General features: G+C 45.1%; 1 protein-coding gene across 8 annotated transcripts in view; it reads right to left on the bottom strand.

Moving 5' to 3' along the window:
• Positions 1-16780, bottom strand: part of GGCX (gamma-glutamyl carboxylase) — a 238012-nt gene that overhangs the window by 46244 nt on the left and 174988 nt on the right. For all 8 annotated transcript variants that reach the window (XM_078666904.1, XM_078666901.1, XM_078666905.1 and 5 more), the window contains one exon: positions 1147-1294. In XM_078666904.1, the coding sequence (XP_078523030.1) occupies positions 1147-1294 (148 nt within the window). The remainder of the gene's footprint in view (positions 1-1146; positions 1295-16780) is intronic.

Below are 16780 nucleotides of genomic sequence, written 5' to 3'. Positions count from 1 at the left end.
GAGGAGGAGGCAACTTATGGTTTGGTAAGACAGACCATCAGAAGGACAATGTGCAGTCTCTAAAGTATCCTCAATGGTGTCTGGTAGGAAAAAGAAAAGAAAATAATCCTGAAAGGAATATGGATGCCATCCTCAAAACAAGCCTCTAGAGATTTAGGAGATGATGATAGGGTCCTAATCTTCTTTCAGGACTTGCGGATTTACAATCCTATAGATTTTGACTTTGACTATGGAGTGAGGAGAAGCGAGACACTGAGTCCTAGAAGACTTAGCAATCAAAAGAGGCCTTGATTTTACGCCACAATACCTTAATCTCCACGAATATGAGAACACACATGGTAATAGGAGAAGTCAACCACCTTGTCATAAACTGCAAAAGGGGGTAACTAAGAGATTTATAGTATGACACCCCTAAAAAGGGTTAGACCAAGCAACCTCTGGAGACCTTATAGTTGAGCTGGACCTAGCAGGATTCAATTCTCTACCTTTGCTAATTTCTCCTGTTTTAATTCTGAGACAAATTTAGTCTCTCTCACTCAGCTTCCTGTAGAGAATGTTTTGATAAATTCCACATTTCTACACAGTGTCAGTCAATCAAATCATGCACGGAGAAATACCTGAAGAAATTAGGAAGTCTGTTAATGGTGATAAAGAATAATGGCAGAAACACCTAGAAATAAGTAGTAAAATACTAACTCATGAAAAAAGGGTGGAGCCTCGAAGAGGCATTCTTAGATGTCAAGTGATTACAACCCACACCACAGAAGGAATTAGAATTTCATTCAATAGCAGCCTTCAGAGACTGCCAATGGGACTTGAGGAAGAGAACTGCCAACGACAACGAATTCCAAAGTAGGAGAGAGGGGACTGATTCAAAGTGAGGATGACTGTAGTTTAAGGGTCATTAAGTGGATTTCTACTGACCCCTATTTTGTTTTATAGCATATGCTTTTATGCCAAGAACGGCTTGTGCCTTTGGTTTGAATTCTAAAATCTACCATGTGAGAGAAGATTGAATGACAATGTCAAATAGATGCTATCATAAGCTTTGCACACTTATACCATCTTGAAAGTCTGTAAACAAAATTGTAATTGCAATACTACTGTTACAAGAACATGTCATCATCAGCAAGCAGTTACCCTCACCAGTTCCATTTTGCACCTTCTCCTTCAGTTCCTGAAGTTTGGTCAGATTCTGCTCCAGCACCACTGCTGTTGTGTTTACATAGGTGTACATGTAGCAAGAAGGAGACTGGGACACTGTGAAAACCTTGTGGTACTCTCCAGCAGGTAGCTGTAAGGACAAGTGATGTAAAGTTAAACAAGGAGCATAAAAGAAAATAGGAACATGCACAGCAGAGGTTGAATCACACACGCAGAATGCTGTGGGGTACAGAGACATTGTTCCAAATGAGGAACAGCTATGCATCGACCTCTAGAAGTGCAGCACAGATAAAATAGAGGGCTAAATAGAATTGGTTGCATAAATTTCCAGTCATTATGCTGGGAGTCCCACTAGCATAATGAATAGTAGTGAGTAGTATGAACAAGTATGTCTAGTGATACAGTGGAAGTAGCAATACAGTAATACTCATTTACTAGCACAATCACCTAATTGTAAACTGTTGGATCTTGATCCATAGAGGTGAATGTGCTCTGGACACAGCTCCTAAGACGACCGTAGTTCGGACTTCGTCTCAACACTATGTAAGCTATAATTAGAGAACCTCTGAATAAAGGTGGTTAAGGAGAAATGGGGGTGGGGCGCATCAATCAGATACCAAAGCTGGAGACTGTAGTTACAGGGAAGTCATATTTCATATTTAGCAATTGATCTTTTGTAAATTAGCATGCCGAAATCATGAGTCAGAAGCAGTAATACACAGACAGACAAATACTGGGAATGTGAAATAGAGGCACTAGTTACTGAATAATATAGCTATGCAGTCCTTTTCCCACTTGGGCTTCAGTAGTAACATTCATGTCCAGGAAATACAATTCAGTTGATGTGTGCACGTTCTTCCAATTGTCAGCTGAGGCCTCCTGGATACAGAGATGCCAGTGTTGACATATTTCTTGTACAAAGTGTAGTTAAGTCTTCTTTCAAGAGGGTGAGAGGCTTTAATGTAATCAAACTAGTGCAAGCCGAGTACCACACAGCAACACCTTGTTTCAAGAGGACACAAATAGCTGCCACAAATCACATACACCCTTTGTTTGAAGTAACTAAAATCTGATGCAACACTAGACATATAACTCCCTAGTATATAGTACTAAGGTACCCAGGGCATAGGTACACCAGTTGTCTCCCATGGGCTGCAGCATGTTTTGTGCCAGCCATGGGAGTCCACTTAAACTCTGACTACAGGTCTACTATTGCAGCCTGTGTGTGATGGTTGCACCTCTCACAACAGATATACGTTTTCTTATATCTGAGGTCACTGCACTTAAAACCTTTAAGTCATCCCTATGGTAGGCCCTTCAGTGCTGAGTGTAGGGTGCCTGGTTATAAGTGTGAGGGTGCCCTGCATGAGCAGGACACCTCTACAAACCCCGGAGTTGATGCTCCAAGCTTTGTATATGTGGTCAGCCATTTTAAGACATATAGTGAACATCAGTCATTACGAGATGTCCAAATATATAATGGCTGTGCCAAACCTGGTCATGTTTAGTATCAAAAATGTTGGAATCATACCCCAACACCGCTTCCAGTGTTGGAGGTATGATCCCATGTACTGGGAGCTACTCAGAGGAGCCCCCTGTACTCCCGGTTACAGTCTTTCAGGGTCTGCCAGCAAGTTAGTGGTGCCACCGACCACAGACACTGTTCTGCACTCCTGCTGCTGAGCTGATCTTGAGCACAGGAAGGTAGAACAATAGCTTTCCTGTCTAAGGGAGGTGTGACCACCTCCCAGACAGGACTTAGTGTATTGGGCTGGGGTGGGGGCGCTTTCCAGTGCCACCAGACTGCATTGAAAAGCACATTTGGTGCCTCCCTTGTATACACCGGTTTGAGCCAGTTCAGGAATCCTTGGTTCCTGCTCTGCCGCGAAACTGGACAAAGGACAGGTGAGTAATCTCCCCTCTGTCCAGCTCTCCTCTGGGAGGGATCCCAGAGTCGTTCGAACTCTTCCCATGGGTATTTAAGGGCCTCCCTTGGGTGGGTCCTCAGATTTGTTGTGGAACAAGACTCATCTCTGAAACCAAGACACTCTTCGACCATCTGGACACTTGGACTTCGCCTGGGACCGAGACTGCATCAAGGAAGACTCCTGCTGCTCCTGGTCTAGCTGTTCTGCAAGTATTCTACCTGTCTGTGTCTTGCGCTTCGCTCAGGATCTCCAGGAACCTGTGGGCATCAAGAACATCCTATGTAATCTACCTTGGAGTGAAGGAGTCACTCTCTTGCATCTGCAGGTACTGCATCGAAGCTGACCGGTCTGCTGCTCCTCTCGCCCTACGGACTTCCAGAGGCTCAGCAACACAGGTGGTGGATCTATGGCTCCCTAGAGGCCTGACCTGTCTTCCCTGCCTTTTGGAGACCAGTATCTCTTGTTGGAGCCACTGGGTCCAAACCCTGTGCACTGTGTCGACTTGCCGTTGCAAAGGCTTGTTGGCTCTGCACTCCAGAGATTTTCGGGATGCAAGAAGCTCTAGCCTACAGCACCTCATCCTTCGAAGATCAGCATCTTCCCCGCATCCCTTGCATTGTGTGCCTACATCTTTGGTGAGATGCCCGAGATCCTCTTGCAACTCCTGTGCTTTTGGCCTGTGGGTCCTCTTGAAGTACTTCTTCTGCTTTGGTGGGTTTGTCGCCTTGCTCGGGGCCTGCTCTGACTATCCTGTACGTGGTGAGTTCATTGGAACTTGCTGGTCCCAACAATTGCTTCTTTTCATCTTGCACTCCAGTTGCAGCTACTAAGGCTTGATGGTGCTCCCGCCAGAAACAGGTTACCGACATCCGACAAGGGAAAGATTGTGCATGGCTCCTGGTCTTCCACAGCGTCACCAGGTCCCACAGCTGCAGCAACAAGGTCCTCGTGAACTGTTCTGAACTTCCTGCCAAGGGTGAGCATTGTGCTTCCGTGCCTCCTGGTCACCTCCGAGTGGCACAGACTTTGTACCCTCTGGTTGCAGGTTCTCCTCTTAAAGAATCCACCCTTGGATTACACTGGACTTCTTCACAGCTTTGACCAGATTATTTCTTCCCAAATCATCTATTGTCCTCTACGAGAGGTTCTGACGTAACTTCACCCCCAATGCACCTGGCTTCCCTGGTGCAGGTAACCTGGTTCCTGGGGCAGTCGTAGGTGGGGTGGCTCTCCAACCTTTCCTCCTCCAAAGGGTTTCTTCAATGTCCTCTGGGAAGTGTTCTTTTTCTTTAAAACAGCAACCGCATCTTCTCCATTGACTTCTACTGGACATGCTTCTGTGTTTCCACTCTGCACACAGCTTTCTTGGGGTTCCTGGGTTCTTACCTTGGGTGGTTCCTGGTTCTCCAAGATCTTCTAAACCCTTTGGTCTAAGTCCAGTTCCCCTTTGCAGTTCGCAGACCACTTATTTAGTATATGGTTTAGTCTTCCCCTGGAGGCTAGTGTATATTTGTGCTACTTGACTGATTTCTTTGAAGTATTCTTATGTGTATTGTTGATATCTTCAGATTATAAGATATACCAAGTGATAGTGATTGTGTTGTGTTAACAAAAAGTCGTCTTTTTCATAAACACTGTGTGGGTCTTTCTCATCTAATCTACACTGTTGTGTAAATGTGGTAAAACAAGATGCTTTACACCCCTTTAAGATAAGCCTAAAGGCTGCTCTCCACAGCTACCCCGTTGAGAGCTTTTAAGGTCATCAAGGACCACTAAAATCTTCATAAGGGTTGCCTGGATTAGTGCAGGGTGCATCACTCCATTAAGTGTGCACCATGTACTAAGCCAGCCTCCTACAGATGCAGTCCCCCATGGAGTGCATTAGTGGGGAAAATGCTTTTGTTTGCAATAGATGAAACTCTGGTACTTTCTACAATGCCTCTTCAGTTCAAACCACCAGACGGCAGGAGTTACGTTGAGAGATGTTTGGTTAAGGTGTAGAACCTGGATGTAGACTCTTCTTTTGAGGGGGGTCTGTTGTAGTTTGGTACTGTAGATGAGCACCACTCCGTTTGACAGGGACACCCTCGGTAACCTTGAAAGGAAGGTGAATCACAAAGATCCTGATTCTTGAAATGGTAATGAATATTTTGCCACCAGACCAATTACTGCTTGATTAGGGTATTACTAGAGTTAGTTATTCCTGATTCTTCTTACCACTGTTGATCCAGTTTTTCCTGAAGTGGTTGCATATCCTGTTGACATTTTAGCTCAAACAGAACGCAGAAGGACATCATTGTTAGGAGGACTTTGTGTTTTGGACCATATTGTGATGTTTTGCAAGTATCTCTTTTGACAACGCACATCTGACTCCCTCGTCTTGAGATGAATAGGCTTTTAGAACAGATTCCTTCTATTTGAGAGTTAGAGACAACCTGTTTAGAAAGGGCTGCGTCATGTGATTAAGTGACCCCGTAGGCATTAAGGGCCAAACATCTAGATCATTGTGGATACACATGAGGCACAAGGTCTGAAGAGAGCTCCTGAAGATGAGTCAGTCATAGGGAGCGTTTAGGGCTTAACCACCCAGGTACAAAAGGACAGAAACTGCTTAGCTCCTGTGGATTTGGGTGATGAGGATCTGGGTTAGCTCCTGTTGATGTAGGTGATAAGGATCTAAAACAAAACAGACTGACCTCCAGGCAAGATTTCATATGAAAGACCAGCGATCTGAAAATGTAATCTTCTCAGTCGACTGTCAATCCTAGTGTTGACAGAGTGCATTTCAATGCTTTAAATACATTTACTTTAGATCCAGATACAAGCCCTAAATTTGCTTTACTTTCATTGTTCATCAGCTTGCTCCACTGATTAACTAAATCAGAAATACATCTTACAATTAGTTAATTGTACTTCCGTATTAAGAGTAATAAAATCAACAGCTTTAGATTTGGTTACCTTTATAAAACAGAAGGCAAGATCTTCCAGTAAAATAGCCAGTGTTTCCCTTCTATCCAGGGAATGTGACCAAAGTCATATCACCTCAGTACGCAATAGTATCTGTTCTCTCTGCCTTGCATCAGCCATCTGACCTGGGGAAGGAGACTGAGTGGTATTTAATGGTCTTGATGCACATATAGTCAATAGTAGTGACTTTAATGATACAATTTAAAACCTGGTTGTGTATAATCCCGCAAAAAAGGATTTTAATGATGTATGGACAGTTAAGAATTCATTACTTGTTTACAAAAAGGCAGACAGAAGAGGGCACGGTATCCTCCCTCTACTTTTATAGCCCAATTATTGCATAATTAATGGAATTGTGAAGGTGTGACATTACATGAACAGCCTTGTGCTTATACTGGCACTCTACTTCAACTGATTACACTTTGTAAATGGGAACAACATGGACTACAAGGGAACTTTGCGATTTTCATTACACCTCAGACCATTTCCCTCAATCCCTTGTACCAGTGTATCCAGATATGACTCAACTGATGGCTGATATGAGATTACACTTGGAGCATAAGTCAAATGAAGCCGAAATTGCATGAGGCTGTTCATCTTGAAACAACTGCATGACCTAACCCAGCGATTACAAAGAAAAGACTCACTTTCAGTAAATCACTTTAAGTCATTAGCAGGGATGATGTAATCTTGCTGCCCTTTAATACCGTGCCAACTGTGCTTAAGGCAGCTACAGAGGAACTTGACAACCAAAGGCCCGCAGTACAAATTAATTCAAAGTCATATTACGGATGAAGACAGTGCTACGTTGGTGGACTCAGAGAGTGATCGGTATTTCTACCAGGTGATGGCACACTTTGTAATGACTGCCAGAGCCTCCATGAAAGGCTAGGGAGCTCATCCACAAGATCTAGCTACCAGCGACAAGTGGATGCGTGAAGTAAAAAACATGTCACATAAGCTTGCTGGAACAGGTAGCAGTCACATAGGGATTGCATTCCTTTCTGCGCATGATCAAGGGTTTTATGTAAACAACCTGGGAGGGGCAAAGTCACAAATCCCATTGACAGAAATCTAAATGCTGTGGGACTAGGCTAGCCACCATCAAGTTACACTGACAGCAGAGCACCTGCAAGGTTTGAACAAAGATTGGACAGTTGCACTTTGCTAGAGTGTCTTGAGTGGGATCTGAATCAAATCTCAAGCTGAACCTGGACCTGTTGCAAAACGAACAATTGGTGGCCAGAATGCTGAACAATGTCCAAAGAGGCAGATTGCGATACCACAGAGGAATGGCTATTAGACTCCAAGTCAAATCAGTCTTCACTGACCGGACCTTTATGCTCACTGACTATATGAGCTTGTTCAATATTGAAACCAAAAGGAGCCCTCTTGCTCCACCAACCTCTGTTTAGTGGCAAAACAGAGCCACTCGATACCATGGAAATTTGAAATGGGCCAACAAAACACTGACTCCCCTTTTTTGACTCTGGTGAGTCGTTTGACCAACACCCAATTATTCACTTTGAATTCAACACTCTTAGCACCATGTGAACTGTCATGATACAACATATGTTTCATTTGTGCTACATCAACTCATTCTTTCACTAACTTGGCTATGTCACAGTGACACATCTTTTCTTTGGGTATGATATCTTCTACCCAATTTGGACAAACTTCAGACCTAGATTTTCCTTTCCTTAGTAGTCAGCATGAAGAGACACCAGTCGTGGATGAGGCTTTAGATAGTATGCCCATATTTTTTTCTTAACAAATCCTCTTCAGGAACCCTGCTGGACAATGCAGATTGAATTTCTTTCTTTAGGTATCTATTCATTCTTTCCACCAGACCATTCGAGGTCGGTGAGTACAAGGCCACCCTTAAATTTTTGATGTGATGATTTTGAATGAATTCCTTAATTTGAGCTAAAGTGAGTTCCATTGTCAGTGACCAACTCTTTATGTGGTCCTTCATGATAAAAAAAATCTTACTCAAGAATTGTATGATACATGAGGTATTTGCAGATGGAATGAAATCAAAGAAAACCCATTTTAAAAGATAGTCTACTAGAACCAGTAAACATTTCTGGTCAGAGGGTAGTAAATCAAAAGGTCCTGCAAAACTGAGTGCAACTTTAAACCAGGGATCCCCTGGAAAAGGAACTGTGGAGGAGCCAGTGTTTATCTGAAAGGATACAGTGTTACAAGAAGAAATCGCCACCAAAAGTATTGTTTTAAATATTTGCAAGTGGAGCCCACCCCTAGATGAGCATGGTGGGCAGCTTGAAAAAGTATAGGTCTGGCTGCAGTTGGCGGAAGAGTAACATCATTACGCAAGAAGATTCGGTCAACAATTGAGAGTTCACTCGCAATGTGTGTGTAAGGTCTGAGGGGGGGGGGGAAATCAAAAGACCATTCCTTTGGCCACCATTTTTTGACAAATTCCATTACTAATGATAAAACATTATCATTTTTAGCCACAGACAACCAGTGTTCATGTGAAACGAGATTGGGGGTGGTTAAGATGCATCCTCAACGCCCTCAACAGACTCAACGTTCTGAAGAGGCATTCTGGATAAAAAGTTTGCCTTAGAGTTTTTTCCCCCAAGAATGTAATCAATTTTGATGTTGTATTCTTGTAGTCGTGAGAGTAGTCTGCCAAATCTTGCTGGTGCTTTTCCAGAGCCATTGCCATTGAGTACGTGGAATAAAGGCTTGTGGTCTGTGAATAACTCGAAACTCATACCCCAGAGGAAAGTTAAAAAAATGTCGATGGCCCAAGCGCACGCCAACGCCTCCCTCTTGATTGTACTATAATGAGACTGTGATGTTTTAAACGAGTGAGAGGCGAAGGCGACAGTGTGTTCCCAGTTACCATAAAATCTAGATAGTACACCACGCATCCCAATTTCGCTTGCATCAACAGTTAAGGTACATTTGTAGTCTGGTTTAAATGCTGACAAAGCTGGAGCAGGAATGTTTACTGATCTGACTTTAACAAAATGTCTCTTGAGCTGCATCATCCCAGAAAACCTGTACTTTCTTTTGAAACTATTTTCTAAGTGGTTGTACTATTATGGCATATCTTTTAAAACACTCTGAATAGTAATTGCTCATGAAAGTAATGATTTCAAAGAGTCCTTGTCATGAGGACGGTACAACCCTGTATAGCTTGTACTAGTGAACATGTGGGGTGACTACCAATACTGGGAATAGAATAAGATAAATAATCTAACTCCTCTTTGAATAGATGGCACTTCTCAGGTTTCAGGGTGATGCCCACTTCTTTAAATACCATGAGTACTTTATTGAGTGTGTGTTTGTGTTCTGCTATTGTATTAAAAATATCAAATCATCATCTTGGTAAGCTCGGGTACCTGGTATTTCAGCTGGAATCGTGATTTTGCTGGCGAGTTGCCTTAATGCCGTTCTCTGCTGGTGTTACAAGAAACACATTCTGCAAAAAGATACCCAGGTCGTGCTTTGGAGCCTGGCAAGAGACTAGACTACGACCTTGTATGACCTGCAGAAGGCCAATGAAATGTTTCCCACAAAGGGACTTGCGTCAAAGGGCATTTCAAAAAGGGGAGCCTGAACCTCTGAACAAAAGGAAACATAGACAACCTGTTCTGCCCATTCAGCAAAATGACAAAATCCGGTTTCTGACGTGTCAAGTTCGCCTTCACACAAAATCACTTTTTCTTTGGCTGTATTGTCTTTTAGATCCAGATCTATATAGGGTGCCCTAACGTGCCCCGTATGGAGTTTGGAACATGTCAGGATTGTCACTGTTTTAGCTACTTTCACCCAAATGTTGCCATTGAGATTTCTCTCGTCCTAAATGTGTCCTTTCTTATGCTTTCCATATTTGGCTGCATGGTGCTGGAGGATTCACGGGGTCCTGACTGGTGCTGTGAGGCTACTCAAAAAAGAACATTTGGCGTATGTTGGCGTCAATGAAGCAAGCCAAGGAGTCGCCTGAAGCCTTTTATCTATTTTCTTAAGGTATGAGATAACTGCCGGCAATGTAGCAGGTGACTTCTGTCTTCATTAGCTGCTAGCAATCTTAACTGATATGGTCAAGAATAGGCACAAATTTTATTGGTCAACATGGCGTCTCCTTGAGACTGTAGAGAATACACATTCTCCTTGTCACCATAGGCAAGTTAAAATTCCCAGATGCCTTCTCGAGAAAATAGTGGAAGTGGGCAATGTCACTTGGAGGCAAATCACAGGAGTGTAGATGAGGGGGTGATAAACAACTGTTTTCAGACCCCCATCAGGGACTACACTGTCCAACCACTCAGCAGCGGCTTCTTTCTAGGTGTGGAAGGAACCACCCTTACTCCCATTGACTGCCTTTTTGATTATTTTAAACTTTTATTAAAGGCAGTGCAAGGCCTTATCAAGCCATCACGCTGACCCTCGCTCTGCGCGAAGGTCAGGTATTTCCATAGGGACTTTTGAAAGGACCATGAGCTAGTGTGCAAGTGGGCCTGTCGCTGGATTTGCCGGGCTTCCTTAGGGCAGCCCTTCTCCTTGTGACCTGCAGAGCTGTCGGACCAGGCCCACCTGGGGCACACAGCACCCTTGCAGATTGAACACAGCCTGGGCGCTTTCAGCTTCAGCCCTGTTCTTCCCAAGGGGGATTGGGAGGTAGCTGACCGAATACTGCCATTTTGTGTTGGGCTCTATATTTGCCCAAAAATAGCCCAAGGTATATTTGGGGGTTTGCTTGGGCTACCAGCCACCATTTTAGGTTTGGGTGACCTGGTGGCTGGTAGCTTTGTGGGGTAGTGTTAATCTTTGTAATCTTTGCCTGTCATGGGTTCAACTTTGTTCCTTAGCAGCTGTACAGCGAGGGTTGTGATAATTGGAGACTTACCATGGCGGATAGTGTGCATTTGATGTTGAGCATGAAGGAGCCCATTTGGAAAGGGGAGTACATGGAGATGTTAAAGCTCTTGCACAGAGAGGTGCAGTCGAAGGAAGGTTCCAAGGAGGAGGAGGAATATGAGCTGGACAAGCAGCCAAAAGTTCCTATTACGATAGAGAATTGGATGGCAGCATTTTTTTAAATCTATGCTAGCGTTTATTGCAGAAAATATCCAGACCGCTGCGTGGCTATATTCAAGTATATGGACGTGATTAGGAAAGCCCAGATCATGATGGGGGGTGTTGTATGTTTGAGCGCAGTATGACGAGGAGTTTTGGGCGCACTTGGCTTGGGACCCGGAAGCAAAATAGGGCAAGTTAGATTCAGACTTATAGTAGCACACCATGGGGGCTGCAAAGGGGGTGATGAGACTATTTTTATGGCAGTTGGCCTGCCCATTGTGTATTGTCCCTTTTAGGGGCATCCCACTGGGGTGGGGCGGGTGGACTCTCAAAATCTTTGCTGAGGTCAGGGGGGACATGTTGGGATTTAAAAAAGGAATTGGGCACGCAGGAATATCGCAAATTACACCACAAATGCTCAAAATGTTCTGGGAACCACCCCCTTGTCAATTGCTATGGGACAGGAGGTGCGGTGTGTTTAACAACCGTGGCAGGAGTCAGTGGAAGCAGTATGAGGGATGCCAGGGCAGGCACCAGCAGCAAGGTTCAGGGCCTAGAGGTGGTAGAGGGGGCCATGGACCTGGTGCAAAGGGCTCATACTCTGGTTAACATCGAAAGGTTGGAGTGCTGGCTGGGATTGTAAGGGAGACCGGAAGATGCAGATTTGTTGCAGGGCGGTTTTCGTTTGGGATAAGAGGGTTCGTTGGTGGGCTGACAATTTGAGTTCGGCAGCAGAGCACAAGCAGGTGGTGAGGGACACATTGATTAAGGAGGTACGGGAGGGCAGGATGGGGAGGATCCTTCTTTGGATTGACCTATAGAGAATCTGATTGTGTCTCCAATTGGGGTAATCCCCAAGGAGGAGGGGCAGTTTCGTTTGATCCAGCATTTGTCGTTGCTGGTGGGCAAGTCGGTGACTGATTTTATCCTGGAAGAGGGGACGTCTGTATCCTACTCTTCAGTTGACAAAACCATGTCACTGGTAGTGACGGCGGGTTCAGGAGCATTGATGGCTAAAAGTGACGTGAAGGCGGCCTTTCGGCTTCTTCCGGTACACCCAGAGGATTTTCAGCTACTGGGTATGCATTTCGACGGAAGTGGTATGTGGACAAAGCGCTGATGATGGTCTGCACAATATCTTGTGCATTGTTTGAGTGCTTCAGCACATTCTTGCAATGGGTGTTCACCTGGCAAACAGGCCATCAGCTGGTGACGCACTATTTGGACGATTTCTGGTGGGGGCACCCTGATCAGCGTACTGCCAGAGAATGCTGGCTAGGTTCAAAGGGCTCATGGGTGACCTGGGGGTGCCGTTAGAACAGGAAAAAACAGTGAGCCTGACACAGCCCTGTCGTTTTTGGGCATTGAAATTGATTAAAAGCGGATGAAAGTCAGGCTACCACAGGACAAGAAGGGGAAAATGCTAGTTTTGATAATGTGCATGCTGGGGAAAGAGAAGGCAAAAGTGTAGGAGATCCAGGTTATGCTGGGACATCTCACTTACCAGTGCAGGGTGGTACGGTCAGGTAGGAAATTTTGTAGGCAATAGGGGAGGGCTTTGTTGGGGAAGGCTCTTCCTTATCGCCATGTCTGGGTTTCAGCAGAGGTTACAGAGGATTTACGGATGTGTGTCATTTTCTTACAGGATTTCAATGGGATTCCCCTGGCGAGACCAGAAGACCTCGAATGGGACATACCATTTTTTTCTGATGTGGCGGGAGGTTTAGGTTTTGGGTTGTATTGGCAGGGCAAATGGTGCACAGAGCAACGGCCAGTGGTGTGGGCTCACAAAGGTAGGAGCATTGCCTTCTTGGAACTCTTCCCTTTAGCAGTGGTGGTGACCCTCTGGGGCGCAGAGTTGGCACACAGATAGGTACTGTTTCAGGTAGACAACATGGCTATGGTGGATGTGGTGAACAGAAAATCTGGCAGGGACATGCAGGTGCTGAAGTTACTGCGGGTTTTCGTAATGGGGTGCTAGCGCAATGACAGAACTTTCAGAGTGCACCACATTCCGAGTGTGGACAATAACATTGGGGATGCCTTGTCTAGTTCACAGTTGGGGAGATTCCGTGGGTTAGCCAAGGATGTGGACAGAGACCAGACACCCATGCCGGAGCAGTTGTGGACAGTAGGTAATGCCGGATAGTATAACTGGTGGTAGGGTCATGAGCTGATTCAACACACAGAGCATACGTTCAGGCTTGGAAAGAGTTCTTGGTGTCATGAGTGCGGTGCAGGGTTATGGAACAGGCACATAGGGAGGACATGGTTCAATATATCTTGGGGCTGATTGACAAAGGCTTATCGTGGGTGACTATAGCCAAGAAGTTGGCAGGTTTAGCGTTCATGGATAAATTGTTATGGGGATATCAACCATCGGCTGTGGAACTGGGGCGCTGTATACTGGAGGGTTGGGAAAGGGAGTCGCGCCAGCGGGTGCGGGTTAGGAAACCTTTGTCATGGAATATGTTGGTTCGGTGTTGGAACATTTAACGGCAGTTTGCCAAGACTCTTGGGAAGCCTGCCTTTTTTCCACGATAATGGTGTGGATGTTCCACGTGGCTTTCAAGATGTCAGAGCTCCTCTGGAGGAAAAGCTAGGAGAGGACTCCTTTAGGAGGAAGTGACTCAGGCGCCAGGGAGATGAAAGGTGTGGATTCGACAATCCAAGACAGATCAGAGAGCACAAGGGAAAAGGTAATTTTTAATGCAATAGGTACTCATGGTGTATGACCGGTTGCTTGGGGTAGACGCTGGGCGGGGTGTTGCAGGAGGGATAGTGGGGTGTTTTTCTGCCATATACAGGGAGCTACAGCGACAGCATACCAATTATTGGTGATGCTTCGGTTTGCATTGACTCAGCTGGGGGTACAGGCTGCTGAATATGGTACACACTCTTTCCATATCGGGACATCATCGGAGGCAGCATCACGGTTTTGGGCACGGGAGGATATCATGCATTTAGAATGCTGGTCGTCGGGATGCTATAAGCGTTATATATATGCGGGCCATTGGGGAAGATGCCTGTGCATCGAAGGCTACTCCGTGAAACGCTTACTGCTTCTTTGTTTCTTTCCAGGTGCGATAGATGGCCCTACGTCTGAGGAGGCGGCGATTTGGATAGTGGGCCATTTGTTTGTAAAATGGCCTGTCATTCAAGCAGGACAGAGGGGATGTGGGGGCAAATTTGTCTTTTAACGAACATTTGTTTCAGGTTACGTGGAAAGGGAAAGGGGGTATGCCGTGGAAGGATCTGTTGCACACATTGAATTGGATGTTGGTAGGGTCTTGGTGTCCAGATGGATTGCTCCTTCATTTGGGGAGAATGATTTAGTCAGGGAAAAAGGAGTTGTATTGATATTGATGAGAACAATGAAAAGGGGCCTGTTGGAGATTAAGGCTTGGTGGTCTGGTGTGTTTGTATTATGGACAGTTTGTGCTGTGGCGCTCCTGGAGAGGGGCTGCAAAACCGGCAGCAATAGACATGGAGAGATGCAAAATCAACAGGGAGATGGCACGTTTTTGTAGGGAGATCGGATTTGGTAGGATTTGTCATGCAACATTTTATTTGACTGAGAGCAAGAAGTGTCCTAGCCCTCGCCTTTCAAATGCTGCTACATTAATTTAACAGATTTTAGTGATTGAAACTGGGAATGAGGCACCACTAGAAGACTCCTTTAGCCGACCAGTCCACGCCCTGAAGAGAATCCCATAAGCCACCCTGGGAATCGAAACGCGCCAGCATTACACAACACGGGGACTGTTGTATTTGATTACATTTTTCAGCACAGTGGCAATGTTTTGTGAATTGTCTCACTACTGGGTTTGATTGTTCTGTTCCCCAGGATAGCAGTTACTTCACTCAGTTATACAATGTGGATGTTAAAGGATATCCTAGTAGCTGTGTTTGCGAATTGAGACTAGTGACATATTGTTTGAATAATTTGTTGTTTTGTATCACTTGTTCATGTATTGTTTTTTACATCAAACTACTTCACCATGAAGTTTGCATGTTTTTGTTTGATCTGTGGCATAAATAAGTGTAATGTGTTCTAGACTGAAACGTATCTAACTACTCTGACCAATGATTCAAATGCGGAGTAAAGTACATAGAAATGAGCAGCAAATAAATGCCTCAAGCATATATCAATAGTCTGTTAAATTAATGTAGCAGCATTTGAAAGGTGACGGCAGGAAACACTTTTTGCTCTTAGTTTAATACAGCCCCGTCCATCCTCCTAGGGCCATACCCTTTGTTGCTATGACATTTTATTTGAGGCTGTAGAGTTTTTCAGGGGAGATGGGGTACATCTGTCCTGCATAGGCATGGATTTGTATCTATTGGAGATCAGAGAGGTGTTAGATAAAGTTTAGAACGTGAAACGTTAAGAAGTTTGTGACACAGGGGAGTGGGCTACGGGGGGGCAGAAAAGGGGGGTAGTCCTCACCCCCCCTTGTCTGGGTGGCAGGGGCATAAAAAGTTTGTCAGGAGTTTAAAGAAGTTGCTTGCCGTTGCCAGATGGGGAACCATGTGCAAGTGGAGGGCAGGAAGGTAGTTAAAGGTTCACTTTAGGACATTTGGTTATTTAGAGGTTCATATAGATACTCATAGGATGTAGGTGGAATGGAATGTTGTAAATGTTTAAATGCAATACAGTTAACGAGTTAGCTGCAGGGTGGGCATGTTTGGGGGATCGTAGGGGTGGGATAGGGGATAGTTCTCTGGATGTATAGTGAGGTTTTAGTTTTGTAAGGCAGTTGGCCAGGAAATGTTGTGATGTGCACCTGTCTCAATAAAAAGGCCTTTTTCACACACAAAAGTGGTAAGTGTTTGCATGCACCCCTCCCTCTCAAGGCTATGTGTCAATCGGTGAGTGTGCACTGTTCCTAACTCATCGCATGGTGGTGCAGGATCAGAAATCCTTGTTTATTACGGGAAACATCATTAACAACGAAGGCAGTACTACGCGTAACGTTTACAACGAGGCACTTACCACGTAAACGTCTTTCCAACGCGTATGCCTTCAACGATCGTATTTACCACGAAAAAAAAAAACGAAGGATTAAATAGGGGGGTTGGGGGGGGTCTCCCCCCCCATAAAAAATCGATCCCGCCGTGCCGAAAAAAACAGTGTCATAAGAGAGGAAGCGGAATAAACTTCCGCTTCCTCTTTATGACGCAAGAACGACGTGGCAAAGAAGATGAGGGGAAAACGAATTCCGTGGTAACGCATGCGTGGAAAAGGCATGCGTTGCAACGGAATTCGTGGTAACGACATATAACCGTTTATTACACCAGAACTTTCACTTTCCCCACTTATGCTCTGAACAATGCAGGCAGGGTCTGCTTCCCCTTGCCTACTCCAGCAACCGCAGACTGCATGGTGCCAGTGTCTCCCGCAGCCATCTTGTCTCCACCGCGGGAAGCGGGCGGCTCCTTCCCTTCGCTGACAGTTTTGCCGGGACTGACTGCTCGCGCTGTCGGTGCTCGAGCTTTCGCGGTCACGTTCTTTGCCGGTGCTTTCGGGGCCATGATTACAAGCGGACACCAGGCTGGGCGGAGAAACCGAAGCAATTGAGAGGAAATCCGAACCAATATATTTTGCCCGGTATTCTTTTCTGTAGTTGAATCAAACGCCAAAGCATGTCATGTCACTTGAT

Source organism: Lissotriton helveticus, chromosome 11, assembly GCF_964261635.1.
Source record: "Lissotriton helveticus chromosome 11, aLisHel1.1, whole genome shotgun sequence".
Lineage (NCBI taxonomy): Eukaryota > Metazoa > Chordata > Amphibia > Caudata > Salamandridae > Lissotriton > Lissotriton helveticus.
The sequence above is the reverse complement of the archived record's forward strand: the minus strand, read 5'-3'. Positions and strand labels throughout refer to the sequence as shown.